General features: G+C 34.1%; 1 protein-coding gene across 1 annotated transcript in view; it reads right to left on the bottom strand.

The window, feature by feature from the left end:
• Nucleotides 1-1,540: 1,540 nt before the first annotated feature.
• LOC106872336 (uncharacterized) overlaps nt 1,541-25,465 on the bottom strand; it is a 24,781-nt gene continuing 856 nt past the window's right edge. The window contains exons 2-4 of the mRNA XM_089350947.1: nt 16,013-16,271; nt 14,128-14,337; nt 1,541-2,448 (exon numbers count right to left, since the gene is read on the bottom strand). Coding sequence (XP_089207073.1) covers nt 2,140-2,448; nt 14,128-14,337; nt 16,013-16,249 — 756 coding nt within the window. The 5' untranslated portion in view covers nt 16,250-16,271 and the 3' untranslated portion in view covers nt 1,541-2,139. The remainder of the gene's footprint in view (nt 2,449-14,127; nt 14,338-16,012; nt 16,272-25,465) is intronic.

The raw sequence follows: 25,465 nt of genomic DNA, 5'->3' as shown, positions 1-25,465 counted from the left end.
TTACAATTTCATCATCAAAAAGTGCCGTAAAATATTCACTTGGCTTTGCATTCAGCATAAATTCATTTGAGATTCCTACATTGTGCTAATGTATTTCAATCGATGATGTTTGTTGTCCTCTAATGAAGCAACAATTGATGATGTCTACCATTTAAGGGTTAATATTAAATATTTGATACATAAGCTCACAAAGTTATGCAGCTAAAGGATACAAGGAATTTAGTCTGGTTCTACTATCTGGGGTGACCCTTCACACCCTTGCAGGTTTCAGGCACTACCATTTAAACTCATTCACAATCCTTGTTTCTGTAAAATATCTGTTGCAGATTTCTACCAGCAGCTGTTGAAATAAGGTTTCTTAAAAGTCAATTATTCCCAACCTTTTCTATTCACCACATCACTAGGAAATTAACCTTCTTGCATCTACAAAAGTAATATCATATTTGAAGATGAAAATGTCAATCTTTTAATAACTAGTTAATTTCCTTTAGCTTAAACACTCAGTTCTTTGCATACTGTAGAGAAAAAAATTATTCTTAAGAATTACTTCATACTTTTATTCTAAAAGGTGATTTTGATAAATAATACATCCCCACTTTGTTACACAAGCCAGAAGCCAGTCATTTTGTGCCCTACCAGAGGGTGCAGGCATACCATATTAGGATCCTTCATTCCATGTAGGACACTGCACAAAACTATAGTCTGGCAAGTGTTACTGTGGAGGAAGATTTCATCTAATGAAATCTACAACTATGGATATCTCATAAGGTCATCCTTTGACCAAAATATGATTGCTTTACTTTAAAAGACTCAAACCTTGCACGTAGAAAGTGAGAAAAAATGTTTGCAACAACTCTTTAGTTGATTTCATTCTCAAATTTACAACTAAAAGTTGCAAACTCATCTCTTCAAAACTATTATTACTTCAACACTTCCACACAAACCTTTAGTTTAGCACAATTTTCCTTTAAAAATATAAGACCCCTTCAAATATCTCTCAACTACATCACTTGTTTCTAATTTGTCTGTTTCCTTCCAAAATCATCCTAAAATACTGAACTTGAGTCATGTTTATAATTTAACAAAATAATAATAAAAATCAATATATAAAAAACAAAATTTTCCTGTTATATTAACCATTCCCATTCATATTTCTCTCCAAACTTACCCATCCATTCCCAATTTCTTGATCATTCTTCAATGATTTCAAATAGAGTTTTAAAATCTCAACTTCTACAGGTCCATTCATATTAACTTGGACAATTCTCAAACTGAGAATATTTCTATCTCTGCTTATTTTAAGCTTATTCTTTGTTAGACCCATCTAACTCTAAAAATGCTGTCTTTAGAAAAGTTTAGTCTTTCTAAATAAATAGTTCTTCCACCCTAAGGTTAAATTATGACTGCTTATGTAGGTCAGAACATGGAATGTACAAAAGGTTGTAACTTTTATCTTGGTACAATGCTCAACAAATTTTGCTTTGTTTTATGGTGAATATGTATGCTTTGAAGTAAGAGAAGGAGGAGAACAATGCTGATGAATATTTTACACACTAAATAAATTAGTGATCTTTTATTTAGATGATTATAGCAAATATTTATTATCTGGCTGGCATTCACTCATTGTGAAATTGTTTTTTTTCTTCTATAATTCCAAAGCAAATCAGTGAGGGATTCTTTAACAGCTTGTTAAATTTTTTTTTTAATCATAAAATGTGTAAATATTATAAATGCTTTTTTAATATTTAAAAAGAAATATAGTTAGTAAATATATGTAAATAGATTCATTTGTATTTCAAAAAAGCTCCATAATTTGGGGAATAAAGATTTAAATAAGCATCATCTTCTCTTCAACTGGATTATAAATCTATTTTAAGCTTGCTGAATGTTGTCAACCAACTCTGCCACAATGTAACTAAATACATTTGTGCAGTTATCCTTCCATTCTACAGTAAAAATAAAATAAACAAAAAAAAATGGAAAATAGGCTTCCTTTTTTCCTATTAATATACTGTGGTTATGTATAGGCTACATATTAAATGATATAATACTTTAAATGATTGCTTTTCAAATAGCAACCAATGAATATGACACCAAGTTGGGATATATGCAAATGACATTTTAGGATAAAAGCAATGTTTAATCTTCTGTGTTTTCTTCTAATTTTTCTTCAGCCAAAGATAGTTTTTGCTCAATACCAAATCGACATCGACACTCTCCTCTATTGACAAAGATGGAACTATTTCCATTACATGTGAAACCTTTCTCCTCAGTGAAGACTTGAGTAACAGGAATTGTCATGGTTTTCATCTCAGATTGATCCTTCTTGTTTCGCAATGTGACATGTATTAAGCCTTGAAAGCTAGTTTCACTGGTAAATGAGCCAATGTATTCTTCTTCTCGAATCACAAGATTTGCAGAGGTTTTATAACCAGGTTGAACTGAAACCTTTTGATACAGAGAAGAAAGAAGTTGTTGAAACATTATGGTCAGTCATTGAATAAATTTGAAAGCAAAGAAATTTTTAATAGATAATCAGATTTAAAACCTTGTTAATGAATCCAGTAAATGTATTTTTAGCTTTTTGTTAATTTGAAAAAAAGAAATCTGATTGAACACTAAATACATAAAGAAAAGTTAGTTGCTTGTAAAATATTAGTAAGATGAAATGAAGATATACAAAAATTATGGAGATATATCAGGTTTTAATTTACTTATGTTTTAGGTATTTTCATTATGCAACATTACTATATTACATTTCATTCTAATGCTCAATATTGCTGTCATTTTGCCTCAGTCAGCTCTAACTGAATAGTCATAAATAATTGGTTGAATCACTAGATGTGATGATCTTCAGACTGATTATTCCTGATATTTCAAGCTTCTTTGACTATACACTTGCACTTTGAGATATAGTGGTTTATTGTATGAAGTTTGTCATGTAATATTCCAAACATATTTTCTACTACCCAAAATATTTTTTTGTATGCTAGTTGTTTAACCCCCGGAACAGACCTATAAACAAAGGCATTACAACCATAACCATCCTACCCTTCTCTCAAGCATTATATTATCCATGTGACCCACTCTTTTTAAGGTAATAAGGTGTAATTAGAGGGATATTTAGCTGTTGCATCTTGCAAGTCTAGCAACTGTGTAGAGATTTATTTGTTCATTCATTGTATGTCAAAATTCTAAGTGCGACCATAGTAAAAATATGGTATGGTAACTAAAGCACAACAGTTGCTTTTCTTCTTCACTTACCATTAGTTAAATGGACCACAGCATTGTGTTTGGAGCTAATGAGCTTATCAATGCTTTTTTTGTTTGCTTTTTTATGTTGTTTTTTTTTATATTCTGTTAGACTTTATGTTAGACTGTTTTACAAAATAGGATGAGAAACCTGTAGTAATGTAACTTATAGTGTTCTTTTTCTCTGTGTGTGTGTGTGTGTGTGTGTGTGTGCGTGTGATATTTATGGTGCTGAATGTTTGGTGTTCATTGGTATAGTTGATAAGAAGGGAAGAGATAGATTTGGTAGATGTTATTTTTAATCTTTCTAGTTGACACTGTTGGAAAATGGCTGGTTGAGAATGGTTGTGGTATCATCTGCATGCAAGGTGAATTTACATTTTAAAAAGGTCACTGAATTAGGTTTTTTTATCTATGTTAAAAGAAGTGCATAACAAGATCAGTTTTTGCAGTACATTGAGAAATTATTTTGTTATTCTACACGGAGTTAGGGTCTTAGTTCACTAATCTGTGACTTATGTTGTTTCTTTGAGTCAGGTTTGCTTTAATTGAGCAAAACCATAATAAAAAGCATTCCAAACTGGTTATTTTATCTAGGATCACACAATTCAATGAGTCAGCTTTTAATAAGATAGACATGATTTAAAGGAATTTACATGGTGTATCCAGCAGTTAAAAGCTGAGACTTCCTTGTTAGTTCATGTTGTTTATTTAGATGATGGAAGTTTTGTTTATAATTGGATACTGAGGAATGGAGTAAAACACTGTTGATGCTGATGGTGCTCATAGGGCATTTTGATATTGTTGAAACGAGTATGTATTCTTTCTGAACTGCATAAAGCTTCAGTAGAATGGCTTGAATCCATATGTGATAATCCAGTCATTTTGTTTTGCAAACATTATCTCATTTAGAACTACAATACTCACTGTGCTCTTCTTTTCTTTAACTGATAGCATATGATAAGAGGGAAATTTGTAGAGTTTGGCTCATGGCATGAACAATTGAAGAATTTAATGAAGGTAAATAATTCCTTTAGGTCCTAGTTGATTTACCTGTCTATTTAGGATTTTGTCATTCCCTAGAGCTTGACAAAAGCAATATAATCAGACCAAAGCAATATAATCAGACCAAAGCAGTATAATCAGACTCATCACCCATCTATGAACATTCACAAGCATTTTAGAAATATTTGTCTTCAGTATCACAAACTCTCACATTTCTCTCTCTACTTCATCATGTGGATTCAAATCACTACACTACTCACAAACATTCCACAAAAATATAGTTTCACCCAACTTCCATCTCCATCATTACCACCACACAGACACGCATGTGTACAATAATAACAATCATTAAAACGCTCTTGTACTAGTTTCAATCACTGGACTACTGTCATGCTGAGGCACCAGTTTCAAGGATTTTAATCAACAGTGCTGCCTCCAATTCATTGACTTTTATTGATTGACAGTAATCATGCTTTTTACACAAAATGCCATTTTTTTTGTTACCTAAAAAAATGCAATATACACCAGTAGTCATAAACCCAGATACAATGATAAGCACAGAAATATATACACACATACACATGTGCGCATGCATGCACACATGCTCTCACATGATAGGGGTCCATATAGTTTTGTTTACCAAAGCTTTAATCTGTCTGAGGCTATAATAGAAGGCACCAGCTTGAGCTTCCATGTAGAAAGATAAAACCAAGAGTCACATGGTTGCATAGTAACCACTCAATCATGGCTGTAGAGAGCTAAGCCCTTAATCCTATCTACTTCTATTCACATATGTAGAGAATACTTAAGAAACAAATTTTAAAAACGGCACAAAGCATTGAATCAATGAGGGAGTTTTAACATGATGACTTGATCTGCTAGAAATAACAGTAAAATCTTTCTTAAATCATGAACCATCTTAAAACAAAAGCACATTTGGTAGCCTTCAACACATGTAGAATATATGCAGTTTTATTAATTGGTCTACTGCAAAGATCCATTGTTTCACCATCTCTTTTTAGGCAATACTTTTGCCCTCATATACATACATTATCTTTTTCCATATTTTTAAGAGAATAGAATATGCTGACAATCTCAAGATGTGTATGGAGGAGTGATAGAAAGGTGAGAGCTTGGGATTTCAAAATCTGAAGCTTACATCTTCCTGCCACTCCTACATATGCAGCTGTACTGCTTCTACAACAAACATTAAGGCAGCTAAATTCATAGTAACAAACCTACTGTAATACCAAATCTTCTATGTTTCCCTTTTACCAGCAACTCCAGAGACCACAAAACAGCAAAACATTATACTAAGTAACATAAGTACAACACACACACAAACACACACGCACATACATACAGAGTAAGCAAAAATAATAAGGGTTATAGAAGAACATTTCTAAAATAGAAGATATAGTAAAGAAAGCAAAAACAGCACCAGCATACTTAGAAATTGGGAACCAGCAAGAGAGTTTATACAAGGCCATTTGACCTGCTAGATATAGAAGGCAAATTCCCCACCATATCACACACAACTAACTTAAAGAAACACATTGGATAATGTGGATGATATAGCAATAGTAAAGATGGTCACAGGTTGGACGTCTTTGACCATAGATCTGCATGAGCAGAGCCGAGCTGTGGTTAAACAACAATAACTCAGAACATCCACAGGCAACATACTTGGCCAATACAAAGATACAGAAACATTGGTGTACAGACAATACATTTTATTCATCATGGTTTGTTCCAGTCCTACCTGGATTTTTACCAATCTCTCACAAAATATCTATAAGGAACTACAAAAAGAGAAAAATGAAATTGCATCAGCACAGGCTACATTAAGTAAATAATTACAGACCAACTGAAAACGAAACAAAAATATTAAAAACAAGGTGTCACCAAGACATAAAAAGGGTATAGCTTATTACAGCAAGCTACAACCCTGATTGCCCTTACCACTACATATACCATCACATTCAGAGAAACATGCATACAGACAGGCTCAGCTAGAGATCATCCACTTAGACCATAAAAACATAACCAAAAACATGGTTACTTCAAAATAAGAGCAATATTACTAGCATCGTAGAAGAGTCAGAGCTATGACATAGATGTCTTGCCAGACATGTTACCATGTCCCCATCATCTCACAAAACCATGAAATTGTGAAAATGACTCAGTAAATGTTAATAAATCTGCTTAATGACACCAAGAGCATATTTAACTTCATATATATACACACATGTGTGTGTGTATTGTGTGCATATGTGTATGTATGTATGTATGTCTTTTAAAGGGGTATCTGAAAGTCTGCTCAAAATAATAGCATGGAATACTTTAAGTAAAAAAAAAAAAAAAAACTAATGGGGGTTAAATATCAGAGGATAATTGTGTGACTCAAACCACATATTATTTGTATTCATAACAGATGTACTAACTATTTACACTAAAGTAACATTTTGTCTGCCTGCAATTAAATTAGACACTTCCTTCTTACAAGTAAGAATGAAGGTCTGCTTACATTATGAAACGTAGAAGCTTCCTGAAAATATGAAATAAATCATTTTATCGGTGGTTTTCCATACAACTACAAAGAATAGTATGTAATATATGAGATAGAAAACAAATGAAGACCACTTGTAGGACACAATTTCTGTGATAAAAGGATATACATGTAAGTACACACACAAATATCCGATAAAAAATGGCAAGGCCAAAGCAATGTGAAATACAAAGTGAACTACTACATAAGGGAAAACTGAACAACAGTTGAAGTTTTACATTGTATTTTGATATTTCAGAGTTATAACCACTTCTTCGGGATATGTGGAGAAGTGGAAGGAAGAATGAGTCATTGCTCAGATGTGTAGGAAAGGATAGTAGCATGAGTAGACTGATGCTCTAATAATACAGTTTGCTTCATGTAACTCGTTCTGTTGTTCAGAGTTGGCCTTAGCTTGGTGTTAAAGATGGCTTCCTTGATTCAAAGATTGCCTGTATTACTTTCAGTAGCACACACAGATATATGAAAGTCCTGTGTCTGGTGCTTCTATAGGTATTATAGAATAAAGTTTCTTATGTAACAATGTTCACCTTAACTATTCCATGTATAAACATAAATACTTGCACGTGCGCATGAGTGAAAGTGTCATGTGTAAACAACTGTCTGTTGTCCTCTTCCCAATGTTTTTACCCATACCATTTTCCTATCTGCCAAGTATATTTTGGAGTTTTATAACAAAACAACTTTGAGTTTACACCTTACAATAATGTTAACAGTATTGATTTCAAATTTTGGCACAAGGCCAGCAATTTCAAGATTGGGGATAAGTTGATTCCATCGACCCCAGTACTCAACTGGTACTTATTTTATTGACCCTGAAAGGCTGAAAGCAAAGATGGTCTCAGTGGAATTTGAACTCAGAACATGAAGATATGCAATACCTCTTAGCATTTTGCCCAGCATGCTAACAATTCTGCCAGCTTGCCACCTTAATAATAATAATGATATTACTATCTTTTCTTGGTGGGGGTGATGATTTTTGGATCATTGTTGCCCATACCTGTTTTTATTGGTTTCCCTATAACTTACTTCAAAACACACAATAGACGATGATGCTTCTGGAACCACTAACCTGGGATGACCATAGCCTTATCATACACATACATATATATACATACATATACACATATATAGAAACACACACACACACACACACAACAAATAATTTTTGTTTCTTTTTATGGATAAAAAAGGGTTTACAGGACTGCAAAAAAGAAGTGCTCAAATGTAATTGAGACAGAGACAAAGAAACATTGATCGTAAAACAAACATTAAATTTGAGTCAACAACTTTATATATAACCTCATAACTCAAACATTTGAGTATGTATAAATGTTACTATGGTTCTTAAACATATAAAAATATACATATACCAAAATACAGACGGTAAAAATATATATGTGAATAAAATACAAATATATAGAACGGCCTATCAATAAGGTAAATGCAAACGACTAAAAATTCATAGAAGTTCTAAAGTGTGTCATGCTACTAAATAAACTAAGGTAAAATAAAATATCAATCGACTAAAAAAATTTTTAAGAAGTGTTTTTTACTCCCCTCACACAACAGTACATTTAAAATGTTCAATTCTTAAAACCAGGAGCAAAAAGAGTTCCACAAAATCAATTCAAACACACCAATGGCCATTTCGGGATTTCATTGCCATGGTTCGATTACATTGAAAGTGCATCTCGGCAATGACTCCCTCATCAGGATGAACAGGAAAAGCACAAAGCAAAACCAAAAAGTTCATACAACACCACATGGCTAATTTAAAGATAAACCCATAACAAGACCAGTCTAAATTTTCTAACACACAAAAAAAAAAACGAATTATTTCAATGCTAAACATGCAGGTAGCTGTTTTTAATAGAAATTTTAACCCGCCAGTTTCAAACCCTGTAAAACTAAATATTTACTACTTCTGCTTTTACTTCTATACACTTTCAGAAAAGTAGAAGAGAACTTATGGTTGCAAAAAGGGATCACCCCAGCAAGTTTATTTAAAATTTTAGGCCCAAAAGACTTAAGGATGGCAAGAGATTCCCTTACACATAACATACACTTATTAATATTAACTCTGAAATAAGGGGCCCTCGATATAACAGACCGTTCAAGAGAATAACTTTTATTATTCCACTTTAAGCCATGTATATATGAGGCAAGTGTAGTAGAGTTACAATATTTTTTGTTTGAAAACGAATTCATGTGGACCCTATACCTAGCCTTAAAATTTACAGTACTGCCTCTATAAAACTTATCCAAATTACCCTCATCTTTAACAACACATTTATGTATGGCATTAGTAGTGAGAGAGAACCCATCAAGGGGAGAATAATCCAGGGTTTCTATGATTACAGGACTTACCAGAGCCACTCCTAACCCTATTACTAATAATAACATTACTTATCTGGCTTCCAGTGTGCTTTGCTTCTCATATCTCATTATTGGGGGTCAATAAGATCAGTGGGAGCAAATGGCTTGTAGCACTAACCTTAGGCGTAGTAGAGCTTACCTGCCCAATACCAGGGTTTCCAGCAAAAGAATACTTGTGCACTTGCCCATTTAACTTGCTTCTATTAACAGATGCAATAATGGAGGCCAAATTTGGCATTACTGAGTAAGAAAATTTGATGGAAGACTTATTGCAGATGCTGTAGTATTTATGATTCTTTGGGAAATTCTCCTTCAGAATCCTAAAAAACAGCTTGGGTAAGTTTCTTACTCTAAGAGAAAAAGGGGTGGCAAACCATATGACTTCCTGTATTCTAGAACATGAGATCTTGGTTTTATCCTCACTACCTCTATTTCGCTTCCAGTATCTATTTCTAACATCTTTATATACGTGTCTAATTGATGGCTTATATTGGTTGCAATCAAATAATGCATTGCATTTCTCACAACTATCCATGACATGGTGGTAGACCAACCAAATTGTTTTAAATCTCGTGTTAGGTATATATGAGATTTTAGTTTTGAAGCTGCTTAATTTTAGAACGTTGTTGTATACCGGCACATGTTGATCAAAAATCTCTTTGTTTGCAGACAAGTTCGAGATTCTGATTGAGATAACAGCAATGATGCTATCAATGGTAGATTTCAAATGATTGGAGGAGACATTGATATATGAGAATGGATTTGTTTGGCTTACGAAATGGGTAGTATAAACCTGTATCCAAATTCAAGGTAACATCTAAGAAATTCACCACTCTGGAGTTAACATCAAAAATAATGTTAAGATTAAAGAAATCTTTTAAGAAACCTCTTTTAGTTGATTGATATTTTATTTTATCTTTATTTAGTTTTTTAGTTGCATGACACGCTTTAGAATTTTTATGAATTGTTAGTTGTTTGTATTTACTTTTTTGATAGGCCATCCTATATATTTGTATTTTATTCACATATATTTTTACCTCTTGTGTTTTTTGCATATGTATATTTTTACATGTTTTAGAACCATGGTAATATTTATAGATGATCAAATGCTTGAGGTATGGTGTTATATATAAAGTCGCTGACTTGAATTTGATGTGTGTTCTATCATCAATGTTTCTTTATATACATACACACACACATATATATATACACACACACAATATATATATATATATATATATATATATATATATATATATATATATATATATATATATATATATACATATATATATATATAGATATATACATATACATATATATATATATACATATACATATACACACACACATATATATATATATATATATATATATATATATATATATATATATATATATATATATATATATACTACTAGAACCATGCCTAATTTAAACTAAGAGTGGAGGAAAATTCTTCTTCGGAAAATGTCATATTTATACACCCTAAAGAGATTGTTCTAAAAATGTATAGATATCTACATATGAATATACAACAATACGCAGTTGCTGCGATTGGAATACAGGCTGGTCTATTATTATGAATAAACTAACTGGAAACAAAGAACGTGTGAACGTCCAAATTCTTCATTCTCCTTATTATCAATATTGTACTTTAGACTCTAAGCAGCCAAGAAATAAACCGGAACATCAGGTGTAAGCTAAAGGGGGATTACAAAAATATGCACCATCAGGAGGACCTACCCTTGGCGTTTTACTCGAAGAAATTCGGTATCTGCCTAGATACTCTATCCCTCTACTTACTATATATATATATATATATATATATATATATATATATATATATATATATATATATACATATTCTGTAAAAAAGATTAGAATTTATAAATTTGAAGGTGATAAGTATTCACTGTGCATTGACTAAGGCAAATAGTAAACCCAAAGTGGGTACTAGTGCAAGAGGGAATCACAAATATAAGAGGTGTGGGTTCAATTCCCTTGTGTACTAATACCCACTTTTTCTGTTGAAGGCTTATATGCTCCAGTATTAGACTGCTTTCCTTAGCCAATACACGGTGAAAGCTTGAAGCTTATAATTACTATAATTATTATCTACAGAATTTTCACTTTTAACTGTTTTTTTTCATTTAATGTGTACATATTCCTATATATATATATATATATATATATATATATATATAATCATTTAACGTCTACTTCCCATATCTCTTAAAAATTGTTTGCGGAGCAAAATATTCCCTTCGTATGCTAAACCCATTGTGATCATGGAGATCACAGTATGTTTGGTATCTTCTAACAGTATGACACCCTCCAATAGAACTGAGCAGCTTTGATCCTATTGCAAAAAGACCATGTTCTTTGATCCACACAGCAGCAGGGTTTTTGGTTTTCAAAATCCAAGCAACTGCCAAACCATGTGTTTCTCTGTGTGTATGTGTATTAATAACATGTAACTGTGAAATATAGACTAGTCAACATTAAGCTCTCAAAGATAAATAAAATCAATTTATCTGCAATTTTAAATGCCGGCCTTTAGTTTCTAAATGCACTCACGCATGTGCACATGCACACTCAGACACACATATATACACACCCACACGCATGCACATACATACAGCTATCAGTATCTATACATCTCTTTTTATTACAGCTTAGTCAGAAGCAGAATGGTGTTGTTCTTGACTTTCTGTACAGTCTCCAAGGGATGCACAAAAGCTAGTGTGTGATATATTAAATGGGGTCATGTTAAATGGAGTAAATCTGCTCCCACTTTGCATATGTATTTCTGTGTGTGTGTGTGTGTGTGTGTGTGTGTGTGTGTGTGAGTGTGTGTGTGCATTTATACACACACACATACTTTTCTGGCTGTATATGTGCAAATATGCATATACATGCAGTTGTGCACATGTGGTTATGTGAATCATAACAGTAAAAAGAATGATGCACGGGTGTTTTACTTCATGTGTTTTATGTTCAAATAGGAAATAGGTATCCTCTATGTTTCATCTTAGGATTTTTATATTTTTATTTCTTGCATACATCAACAATGAGATTAATGCATGTCTGAACTCTCCTATCATTCCAACAGACTAACTCAAGCCATCCTGCTGTCATATATAAATACCACTTCTTTTAGCAACAGGAAATATTTTCTCTGTATCCTTTCTCAAAGACCCCATATAATGTTTCACCCTGAATGCCATCAGGAGTTATCTTCAAATCAATAGGTTAAGAACACTTATGCATGCATGTATGTGTGCATGCATGTGCATTTGTATCTACTTTTGGTTTGAGAAAACATACTATTACCAAAATCATTTCAGTTTTTTTTTTTTTTTGAAAGATGGTATCTCTATTTGCATTTTTTTACAGAAAGATGATTAAATTTATGTTCATTCTGCTTTACCTCTGTGTTGGGTTGCATGTTTGAGAAAGAGAAGCAGTAGAGGCAAATTACATTGTTGTTAATAATTGGAAAATTATTTCTCTCTTAAAGAATAAAAGAGTAAAGTTTGTTGTGTATAAAGGATGTTACCACAATGTTATAGGAATAGTGTTCAAAATCAACAATTACAGTGTTGTTTTGAACCCCCTAGAATTGGTTAAACCGAAACTAAAGAATTCTTTTGTTATCTGTGTAAATCTTGTGGTAATCCATATGTTCAGCATCAGCATAATGATGGAATATTCAAAGGGACTCAATAAAAATGAAATACAACAAAGCAACAAATGAGTATATAATTATCCAAAAGGAAGGAACAGAAGAGAAATCAATGTTATGGACAGTATACCTTCACCAAAAACCAAAAGAGAGGAAATGAAAGGAAAAGAAGAATGTTATGTGAAAAGCAACGTTGTTTATAGCTAAGGTTGCATGGAAAACAAATGAATGGCAGGAGGCAGAGTAGAGAGATGTTGACTGGTCTTTTACTGCTAAAACTGTGACAATAGAAGATAATTAAAGAGCTTCACTAGGGTTTAAGGAGTGTGAGAGCATATCATATATATGTAAGGAAGTATGTATATGTGTGTGTATAGGGAAATGGAAGCATGTTGAATTGAGGTAGGGTTAACATACTACTGTGTGGACAGTACAAGCATGGCATAACAGTGTATGAGTGTGAAGTTGGATTTGAAATGCACATGAGGATATTTAAGGGGCATTAATAGTTAAGGCAGAATTATTAGAAGAAAGCAACATTTTTTTATTAATCCCAGGTGGATGGGCTGTGTCAAGCTGGAAAGTTAATTGTTGTTTATGATGCAAATTAGCAACAAGAGATCTGAGGTGAAGAACAATACTGCAGATGGCAAGATGCAAGTAGGTGTAGCCTGGGATACTGAAATCAGTATTTGATTTTAAGCTTATAACCAGTAATATGTCATTGTTACTTTACTTTTAGATGTCTTTTCCCTTTATATATATATATAATCATATTTATTTTATGTTTTGTACTTTAATGGTGATGCTACAAAAATTTTAATGAGATATTCATCTGGAGAAAGAATGGTTATATTGAGAGATAAGGAGGAGAAGGTTTTATTGATAGATGGGAAATAAGAATACATTTAAGTTTTCTCCTTTTTTAATATTTATGATCAAAATATGAATGACATAAAAACAGTGTGATTTCTTGAGCTAATATGATAAATAAAATTAATTGCTTAAACTTTCACAACTAAAAGATCAATCAAGAGCTGATCAGTCAGACCTATTGATTTCAAAGAGTGGGAGATAGGAAATACAGTGTTCATGCTTTTCTAAGAGACATTAGAACTACAATTAGCTACAACTACAAATCAAACCTAAACTGTAAACTTGTTCTACGATAAGTTTATCGGCTTTGCTACAGCTTATGTCATGAATTATATACGATATTGAAATAATCACTTACTTGGCTATCCACTGACCATACTAATTCTTCTTCAAATGTTTCTTCATCCATCTTTGAAACATTTAGAGATCCATGGAATCCAGCATTAGCATCAATGACTGGATTGGGTGGCACTAATTTAAGTTGAAATGAGCTTCCAATACTATACCCTCTCTCTGTTTTTAAGGTACATGTAGATTTGGTTCTTCGCTCAGTCTTCAGTGAATGTTTCTAAAATTATGAAAAAAATTACTGTCAAAAATATCACTCACAAATAATGAAGGGAAATGTAAATATCAGCATTATTATTATGTGGTACGCAGACTGTCAGACAAATGATTGTGAAATCCATAGATCTATTATTTCAAATACATCATGATTTCATTAAGCTAAAGAATATTGCCTATCCCATTCTAGGACTTTTTTCAGTCATGGCTGATATCATGGGCTTTTGCATCTGAAAATATAAGTCTATGTAAAGAGTTTTGAAGAAGTGTAGCATAGAAATCTCTCCATTTCATACATTGATGATGTCCAAGAGACAGGTAATGATGTCCAAGAGACAGGTTGATTTCTGTTAGAATGCAAACTTGAAATGTATATTGCTAGTATCTGGTCTAACACTCTTACTAGTTCTAATAATCCAGTCTGGATTGGTACTTTTTACTGACACCCAGAGGACAAAATGCAAACTTGACCTTGGTGGAATTTGTACTCAGAGTATACAGAGTCAGATAAAACACCATGTGGCATTCAATCTGATACTCTCAGAACTATTCCAGTTCACTACCTTCAACAGCCCATGGTTACTCATATGAGACAATAGTGCAACAGAATTCTCAGTACTGTCCACTATTTCTGTATGCCTGCTAAATCTGGTGCTGGCCACAGTAGATATGCACTCAGTCAGATCATAACAGTTGCTATTTCTCCATGCTTATCATTGGTGATGTGTGTCTCAGCATGGACTCTAATAATAATGACACCTTTATTTCTTTGTGTATCTATCTTTTATATTTGAGTGAGCTAAATAGTGATAATGCATTAAGATAGTTGTGAAATACTGTTGAGGATAATACAGAAGATGTGTTGCATATGTTTCTGATTGGGAGTAATTGTGAATGTAGAGATAGAAACCATTAGCACTGGAGCTTGGTGTAGCAACAAACTGTGCTCTTTGCATCCTTAAAGAATCTTTTTTTACTCATACTTGTATCACATTGTGTAGTATTTCTATAGGTGTAACTTGTGTGCAGCCCATGATGATGTGAAGCACATTGTTTTGTGCTCTTATTAATTTATTCAAGAACTCAAGCTGGGGTAGAGTAATTCCCAATTGATCTAATACATTGTACATTATTGGTTTTGTTTCTGTTGGCCAAATCTGGCATCTGGGAATACTCTAAGTATGTGTTTGACATTTTACCTCCTTTATTAAGTGTTCTACATGTGTTGTGAATGTTATGTAGGAGTTGTATGTAATAACTGAATAAAAGAATATTAAAAGATTGTGGGCAAAAAATAAAGATCAAAATGAATTACAATGGAATCAAACAAAGTATTTTTCAATAATAAACTTTATTTGAAGTACTGAATTTTAATCTTCCTCATAGATATGTCTTTACCTCATATCTTTTTTTTTTAAACTTCTACAGATGCAGATATACCTTAAGCTTTGAAGATTATATTTGATAAAAATAAAATAATAACTATTTAATAATTTAGGACTGACGAAATTATTTAACTCACCACATCTCTAGTGAATTCCAATAATAATTTTTCTGCTTTTAAGAATCATTTAAAAATACCAAAAGATTTTGAAAAGCAGCTAAAAATAAGGCTTCTAAGAATTTAGTAAATATCTTGAAAATGATAAAAATCTTTAAAAAAAAAGAAAGTAACTCACCTGTACATGATCGGTTCTATTCTCAAAATTTGCTGTAAATAATATATGAGAATTAGGCTTTTTAAAGGAAGTTGTATCATCATATTTTGTTTCGCCATGGAACACAGCAAGATTTTTCCAATTTATGTCATTGGACGAAATTTTATCCATATTATCTTGTTCCTTTTTGTCAAATGGAAATTTCTTTATGCGTTCTTTAACAAGGCTTTCAAGGTCAACAATTTGGTGCTTAGGCATTTTGAGGATTTAAATGATGAGGCTGAAAAAAGATGGGAAGAGTGTAAAATTTATGAATATTTTCATCTATGCTTTTTCATTCTTTATATCACTCATTTCATTGATATCTTAAAGAGTTACTTGCAGTTTTTTTCTAATTACCTATTAAATGGGGTTTTTTTTTATCATTGAAAGAAGATATTGCTATCACTTGAAATGCATTTTTGTTCATCATTTTTGATTTTACTTGAATCAAATGACTACATAATCCCTTAGGGAATAATAGTTGTGAAGTTGCATACCTAAACACTTGAAGTATTTTATTGAAAGTTTGAATTCCAACAATGAAATGTGAAACAACCTTTTCAAAATTCACATTCAGAACTATATACATTGTTGTCAACTAGGTTTCTATGCTCTAACCCATGCTAGCATGGAAAGCGGACGTTAAACGACGACGACGACGATCTATATATAAAAGTGAAATGGCCGAAAGTTGTATGTTTGCATGTCTTATTTAGTGGTTATGCAGGGTTCAATGGCAGCAGGCGTGCTTGGAGTGTGGTGAAAATTTACAGGGACATGTAAAATGAGACGAGAAAGTGACTGGACTATGTTAGAAATCTCCATCTCAAAAGCTGTGGTTACTAGGGCAACAAAACTCAGACTTTGACAAGTGTCTGTCGTTTCTCTCTTTTGGATATCACCCTGTCTTCCTCGGTCTCTCTTTCCTCCCTTCCTTCCACTTTCTCTCTATAATGACGTTTGACAGCTTCCACTCTCTTTCCCTCTCCAGCTTCGCCATCTCTCTGTCACTCTTTCTCCCACCACCTCTCTCTCTCTCTCTCTCTCTCTGTATGTCTATTTGTATCTATAGAGAGAAAGCATTGACAGCTGCCAAGGTTTAAATATTCTCGCTACAGGTATTTTACAACGGTGAATTATTATCACCCACCACCACACAATCCTCCCACCACAGGTCTTCTAGAATGGTGAATTATTATTACCCACTACCACCATACAGTCATGATAACAGATATTATTGATCAGATATTTATTGTGTAATTTATATATATGTGTGTATATATAAATAATTTATATATACATAATGTGTGTGTGTGTGTGTGTATATATATATATATATATATATATATATATATATATATATATATATATAATGTGTGTATATATATATATATAAAGTGTATATATCTATATTTATATATATGTGTATATATATAATGTGTATACATATGTATATATAATGCGTACATATATGTTATATCATCATCATTGTTTAACGTCCGCTTACCATGCTAGCATGGGCTGGACGATTTGACTGGTGAACCAGATGGCTACACCAGGCTCCAATCTGATTTGGCAGAGTTTCTACAGCTGGATGCCCTTCCTAACGCCAACCACTCCGAGAGTGTAGTGGGTGTATTTATGTGCCACCGGCACGAAGGCCAGTCAGGCGGTACTGGTAACGGCCACGTTCAAAATGGTGTATTTTATGTGCCACCCGCACAAGAGCCAGTCCAGGGACACTGGCAACGATCTCACTCGAAAGTCCTTACACATGCCACGAGCACAAGTGCCAGAAAGGCGACGCTGGGCACAGGTGCCATCACGATTTCGCTTTCGCTTGCCTCAACAGGTCTTCACAAGCCGAGTTTCGTGTCAAACGAAGGAGACGACGTTGGCATGGATGCCAGTCGTCGAATTTAGTTCGATTTCGATTTCACTTGCTTCAACAGGTCTTCGCAAGCGGAGTTTAGTGTCCAATGAAGGAAAGGTACGCATAAGTGGGCTGGCTACACCCCTGGCAGAGGCCTTGGATTTAGGTCTCACTTGTTATATATATGTTATATATATGTTATATATATATATATATATAATGTGTATATGTGAACATATATATATTTAATGAACATATATATTTAATGCATATGTATATATATAATGTGCGCATATGTCGTTGGATTGAACTGAAAACATGGACACCTATGTTAAAAAGTGCTGGCGAGTTTGCATGCCTCTAGGGCAAAATTCCTCATCTTTTAAAATGTGACTCGAGTAGACCCGAATGAAATCAGGTTATAATAACCAAACAAGTAAAACAATGAAAAATTATGCCATTTTAATTCCGAGCAAGGCCAGCTATCTCTGTATGTCTACTACATATTTGTGAAAAGGACGGACGTTGTCTCACAAGCAGTTGTGCAGGCAAAAGTGTTAGTATTGAGCTGAAAATTTGCACACCTATGTCAAAAGTGCTGGCGAGTTTGCATGGCAACTTTGAGTTTGCTCAATTGAAAGGCAAAGCCTCTAGGGCAAAATTCCTCATCTTTTAAAATGTGGCCTGCGTAGACTCAAATGAAATTGGGTTATAAACTATTTTAATCAAGAGCAAGGCTAGGTTTCTCTGCTAGTATATATATATATATATATATATATATCGTCATTCAAAAACAAATACAAATTATGTAGTTGGAAATACTACTTTAAAATAAGGAGTCTAAAAAATTAAATTCTATATGTTAAAATGAAGAAAAGAGGTGGTTTGTCAGAATTATTAGAGAATTGGAGAAAATGCATTGCAGTATGTATTTATAGTACTATATGTTCTGATTTCAAATCTGAGATTAAGTTTATCCTACATAATAAATCAGAAAAAAGCTGTTTTACTTGAAAGGGAAAATATATCCAGTTTTGCAATTTCCACAAGAAGGGATCAAAATCTCCCATGAGAAAATATCCATTCTGTTGTCTGACACAAAGTGTTGTACATAAAGTATAGCATGGATTTCTTATACACAACTTGCAGTGAAATTAGTGACACAAAACACATGTTATATATGCAAACTAGTCCATAGCATTCAATACACTTCCACTAAGAAATTATTACAAAAACTTCAAACTCTATAGTTAGAAAGAATCATTTGTAAAAAGAGCATTAGCATCTAGTGTAACCAAGACATTTGCTTTTGTGTGGAAGAAATAATGAATTATATCACTCATCACATAAAACTGTTTACTCCATTTATAACTAATATGCCGCATGGAAATATTGTAGACTTTTTATGATGACAGCACTGGCATATGTTATAATGATGGCACTGGCATATTCCCAGAAGATATCAACAAACTAACATCTTGGTTCTCTTGATTGGTGGTAATTACTTTGTGAATATGAAAAAATTTTAATTATTCCTTTCAAGCAAACAATATCTTAAATTTTGCAGAAGTTCAACTGTTAGTAAAGAATGAAGTTTCAAGAGTAGTCTGCAGTTGCAGTCAAGAAACCTACTAATAACATTGTAAAGAACAAAAAAAAAACCCTTTATTGTATTCAGCAAAAATATCTTTTAAAAAATAAAATCCTTTGGGGCTTTTGGAGGCTATACTTCATTAAGTTATAGAAAGTCTGCCAAGAAAAACCACTAAATTGGCTGAAACACAAAAAACTTCAAGTGCTTATTTTACCTTTTATGTTCTACAAGCAGCAATGGGGAGAAATATAACATATCCCTATAAAATTATCTGATAGAATTAGTCTCAATAAACATGACCTTTTAGAATTCTATCAATCATTAACATAAAACCCCCCCACATAAATGATTTTTATAAAAATCAATGTAACAAGCTAACAGTTTATGGGATTACATGCAGACTGGAACTGATTAGCCAAGAAATACTTTAAAACAAAGGCAACCAGCCAAACAAAAAGACACTTGATGAATGTAAAATTTGAAACTCTTGATATGCTGAAAGGTATCATTATGAATAATCTGGCATATGAAGGCCTTAACCTGAATGAGATTAAATTATTTTATGATTGTTAAATCCCTATGAAAGAGGTTACATTTATAATAAATTATGCAATTAACTTATTGCAAGACCATTGCTATACCAAACATTGGAACTTTTATGCTAACCATATACAGTCATTCAAGTGATATATTCTGTGTCTGCCATTTTCTAAAGCACTATTCAATATTTTGAAGAGATACAATAAAATCTTTATATTTTTAGTGACTATTGGGTTTTTTTTCTTTTTCAAGAAAACATTAAACAGTTTTGTTACACATAAGGAATATTTCATTTCTGAATCTAAGTATTTTAGCATCAACAAGTAAAGATAAAATCTTACTGTACTGAGTTATCCAGTATAGTTCAAGGAAGATTTGGCTATTATTTCTAGGCTCTTTCATTAGCTCTGTCCTGGTCACTTTTTTAATCAGCAGGTAAAGATTTCCTTATTAGCTCATTGTTCTCTATGTGATTAACAACTACATGATGGATACACAGTATGGCTCTTAGACAAAAATATGATATATCTGGACCTACAAGACTACATCAATTTACAAGTTAAGCCAGAAAATACTAAACATATAGGAATCCAAATGAGCTCATGTGAATAAAAATTCTAACCACACTTCAAATATGATATAATGGGACACTTCCAGGTTTTTCAACTTTTCAGTAGCAAAACTTGATTAGAACAAAACATTAAATAGCCCTTTTCAAAATAAATTTTGTGAAAGCAACATGAATTATAAGTTTTTTAAAAGGAACAATGTGAAAATCAGCTATAGTTGTACAACAAATGATGGAAGTGTAATAAAGAGCAACTACAAATGAACTGAATCGAAATTCAAGAATTTGTATATTATCCCAGTAACAGCTAAAATATCCATCTTTTCTGTAAAAAATGACAAGGTGAGAAATTCTACCTATCTATCTATATATATACATATATATATATATAAATTATATATATACAGGTACACGACACTGCTTTTCCCCTTCCCAGGCTACAGGCCCACACCCCCAACACCCATACTGTTAGGATCGGCACTCTCAACGTCGGCACGCTGAAAGATAGATCTGGTGAAATTGTTGAGATGCTTGAACGGAGACGCGTAGATATGTGCTACATCCAGGAAGTAAGATGGAGAGGAGGTTCTGCGAGGTTCCTCACAGGCAAAGAACACAGGTACAAGATTTTCTGGGCAGGGAACACTGACGGGGTCGGGGGCGTAGGAATACTTCTAGCGGAGAAATGGGTGGATAAGGTAATCGAGGTCGTTAGAGTAAGTGACAGAGTACTTAAGATCAGACTAGTGCTTCATCATAGATGAGCTACTGTCATCTCAGCCTATGCACCTCAACCGGGGCTACCAGATGGTCTGAAAGACCAATTCTATGACACCCTCTTGCAAACTACCTCGTCGACGAGTGACAGGGACCTTCTCTTTGTGGCTGGAGACTTCAACGGTCATGTCGGACGTCGTGCTGGAGGCTTCCATGGCATACATGGAGGCTATGGCTTCGGTTCCCGCAACGAGGAGGGAACCAGACTGCTGGAGTTCTGTGATGCAACCGATCTTATGGTCTGCAATACCAACTTCAGGAAACCTGCCAGTCACCTAGTCACCTACCGCTCCGGCAGACACTATAGCCAAATCGACTACATCCTCGCCAGAAATAGGGAAAGAGGGCGGCTTATAAATGCCAAAACCTACCCTGGCGAAGAATGTACCCCACAACATAGATTAGTAGTTAGCGACTTTGGGATCAAGGCAAAATGGGTGCCCAGAATTAGACAGGCTTGGAGGAGAAGGGTGTGGAAGCTTAAAGACCCTGCAAATGGACAGAGACTTAGAGACAAGTTACTTGAAGCATTTAACGAAATAGAAGGGGATATAGCATCATACAACGTGGAAGACAATTGGAGATTTCTGCGGGACAACCTGTTGAAAGCCACCGACCAGATTTGTGGGTGGTGTAAGGTCCCCTCCCGACCCAGAGTAACGTGGTGGTGGAACAAGGAGGTAGACAGGGCTATTAGACAAAAGAAACAGGCTTGGAAGGACTGGAAGAACGGTGGTAGCAGGGAATTGTACCAATGTGCCAGAAGGGAGGCTAGGCGACAGGTTTATTTAGCCAGAGGAGAAGCAGATAAGGAAAGATTTGCCAATGTTCTGCGCCGTGAGGACCAAAGACTCGAGGTATTTCGTGTTGCAAGACAGTGTAGGAGAGAGAATAGTGATGTTGTAGGAGAGAAATGTGTTCGCATGGATGATGGTACGCTTGCATTAAATGAGGATGCAAAGAAAGAGGTCTGGAGATGCCACTACGATAGATTGCTTAATAAAGAGAATGAATGGGAGAAAGAGAGCCTGCCGTATGTCGACCCAATAGAGGGACCAGCTATCCGAGTTGATAGTACCGGGGTAGATAAAGCAATTAAGAGTATGAAGACCGGGAAAGCCCCCGGCCCATCAGGAATCACTGCAGAGATGCTCAAAATATCTGGCAGTGTTGGCTATAGCCTAGTCACCCGTATTACGAACCAGGTGATACACGAAGGAGTCATACCCAATGACTGGTGTAACAGCATCAAAGTCAACTGCTACAAAGGTAAAGGTGACGCTTTAGATACAAATAATTACATAGGCATCAAGCTGTTAGATCAGGTTATGAAAGTTACAGAGAGGGTCATAGCCCAACTAATTAGGGAGCGAATCAATTTAGATGAGATGCAGTTTGGGTTCGTGCCAGGTAAAAGCACTACTGATGCCTTATTTCTAGTGAGACAGTTGCAGGAGAAATACCTAGCTAAGGATAAACCTCTGTACCTGGCTTTCGTTGACATGGAGAAAGCCTTTGACAGGGTCCCCCGATCCCTTATCTGGTGGTCAATGAGGAAACTTGGGATAGAAGAATGGTTAGTGAGAGCTGTGCGAGCCATGTACAGAGATGCTGCCAGTAAGGTGAGGGTTGGAAATGAGTACAGCAATGAATTCCGGGTAGAGGTAGGGGTCCACCAAGGTTCCGTCTTCAGCCCCCTCTTATTTATCATAGTCCTTCAGGCAATCACAGAGGAGTTCAAGACAGGTTGCCCCTGGGAGCTCCTCTATGCTGATGACCTTGCCCTAATTGCGGAGTCACTATCAGAACTAGAGGAGAAGTTTCAGGTGTGGAAGCAAGGTCTAGAATTGAAGGGCCTTAGAGTCAACCTAGCTAAAACCAAAATCCTAATAAGTAGGAAGGTAGATAAAACACAAACCCCTTTAGGTAGATGGCCCTGCTCAGTATGTAGAAAAGGAGTAGGTAGTAACTCTATAAGATGTACCCGGTGCAAGCTATGGACACATAAGAGGTGCAGCAACATCAAAGGCAGGTTAACTAGCAAGTTAGTTTTTGTTTGTGGCAGATGTTCAGGTGCAATAAAGACTGTAAACAAACAGGAAACAACTTCTATCTCATTCCAGGGTGAAAAACTAGAGGTAGTCGATAGCTTCCGCTATCTGGGCGACCAAGTCAGTAGTGGGGGTGGGTGCGCTGAAAGTGTAGCTGCTAGAATAAGAATAGCCTAGGCAAAGTTTAGAGAGCTCTTACCCCTGTTGGCGACAAAGGGACTCTCACTCAGAGTAAAAGGCAGACTGTATGACGCATGCGTACGAACAGCCATGCTACATGGCAGTGAAACATGGGCTGTAACTGCTGAGGACATACGTAAGCTCGCAAGGAATGAAGCCAGTATGCTCCGTTGGATGTGTAATGTCAATGTGAATACCCGTCAGAGTGTAAGTATCTTGAGAGAAAAGCTGAACATTAGAAGCATCAGTTGTGGCGTGCAAGAGAGACGATTGCGCTGGTATGGACATGTGGTGAGAATGGATGAGGATAGCTGCGTGAAAAAGTGCCACACCCTAACAGTTGAGGGAACCCGTGGAAGAGGTAGGCCCAGGAAGACCTGGGCTGAGGTGGTGAGGCAAGACCTTCGTACATTGGGCCTCACCGAGGCGATGACTACTGACCGAGACCTTTGGAAATGTGCTGTGCGTGAGAAGACCCGGCAAGCCAAGTAAGATCGTTGCCAGTGCCCCTGGACTGGTTCTTGTGCGGGTGGCACATGAGATGCACCATTTTGAGCGTGGCCGTTGCCAGTACCGCCTGACTGGCTCCCGTAGGATTTTCGAGCGAGATCGTTGCCAGTGCCCCTGGACTGGCTTGTGCGGGTGGCACATAAAAGACACCATTTCGAGCGTGGCCGTTTTCGTGCGGGTGACACGTAAAAGCACCCACTACACTCTCTGAGTGGTTGGCGTTAGGAAGGGCATCCAGCTGTAGAAACTCTGCCAAATTAGACTGGAGCCTGGTGTTGCCATCCGGTTTCACCAGTCCTCAGTCAAATCGTCCAACCCATGCTAGCATGGAAAGCGGACGTTAAACGATGATGATGATGATGATGATATATATATATAATTGAGATTTAGTTGAATTAGGTACTTCAGTTGAAACACAAAGTCAGTCCGGTATTATCCCCATAGCTCGAAGGTGAATAAAATCAAAATAAGGAACAGAAATCAAGTAGCAATGCAGTACTACCGTTTCAAGTGATTCCCTTTCATTGAAAAATGCAATCATTACATCAATTTAAATGCAGTGCCATCTTCAAATGCACAAATAAATAGAAGAAATTTTAACAAGTAAGACATATCAACATAATTCTTCTTCAATATTTTAACACAGCGACAATATAGAAAAAAAAATGATGTTGTCACTATTGTAGATAAGAATAGACTGCAGCTTATAAGGATTGCATAAGTTAAAAGGGTAAACGATTATCAATTTATTAATAAATTAATAATTAATAATTTTTACCAAGCCCTTCGGTATGTAAGCACCGTTATCGATATATATATATATATATATATATATATATATATATATATATATATATATATATATACATATTATATATATATATATACATATATATATATATATTACATATATATACTTATATATATATATATATATATATAATTATAATTATATATATATAAATTATAATATATATATATTATATAAATATATATATATATATATATATATAAATATTATATATATATATATTAATAATATATATTATATATAATATAATATTATATATATTTATTATATAATTAATATATAATATATATTATAATATATAATATATAATATATATTAAATATATATATATAATATATAATAATATATATATATTATATTTTATAATTAATAATATATTATATAATATATTATATATAATATATATATTATATAATAATTATTAATTATTAATAATTATATATAATATATATTAATATAAATAATATTTAAATATAATATAATTATATAATAATTTATATAATATATTATATATATATTATATAATAT

This window comes from Octopus bimaculoides, chromosome 4, assembly GCF_046866305.1.
Source record: "Octopus bimaculoides isolate indiv1 chromosome 4, ASM4686630v1, whole genome shotgun sequence".
In the NCBI taxonomy this organism is placed as follows: domain Eukaryota; kingdom Metazoa; phylum Mollusca; class Cephalopoda; order Octopoda; family Octopodidae; genus Octopus; species Octopus bimaculoides.
Note: the sequence above shows the minus strand (reverse complement) of the source record. Positions and strands in the feature narration are given on the sequence as shown.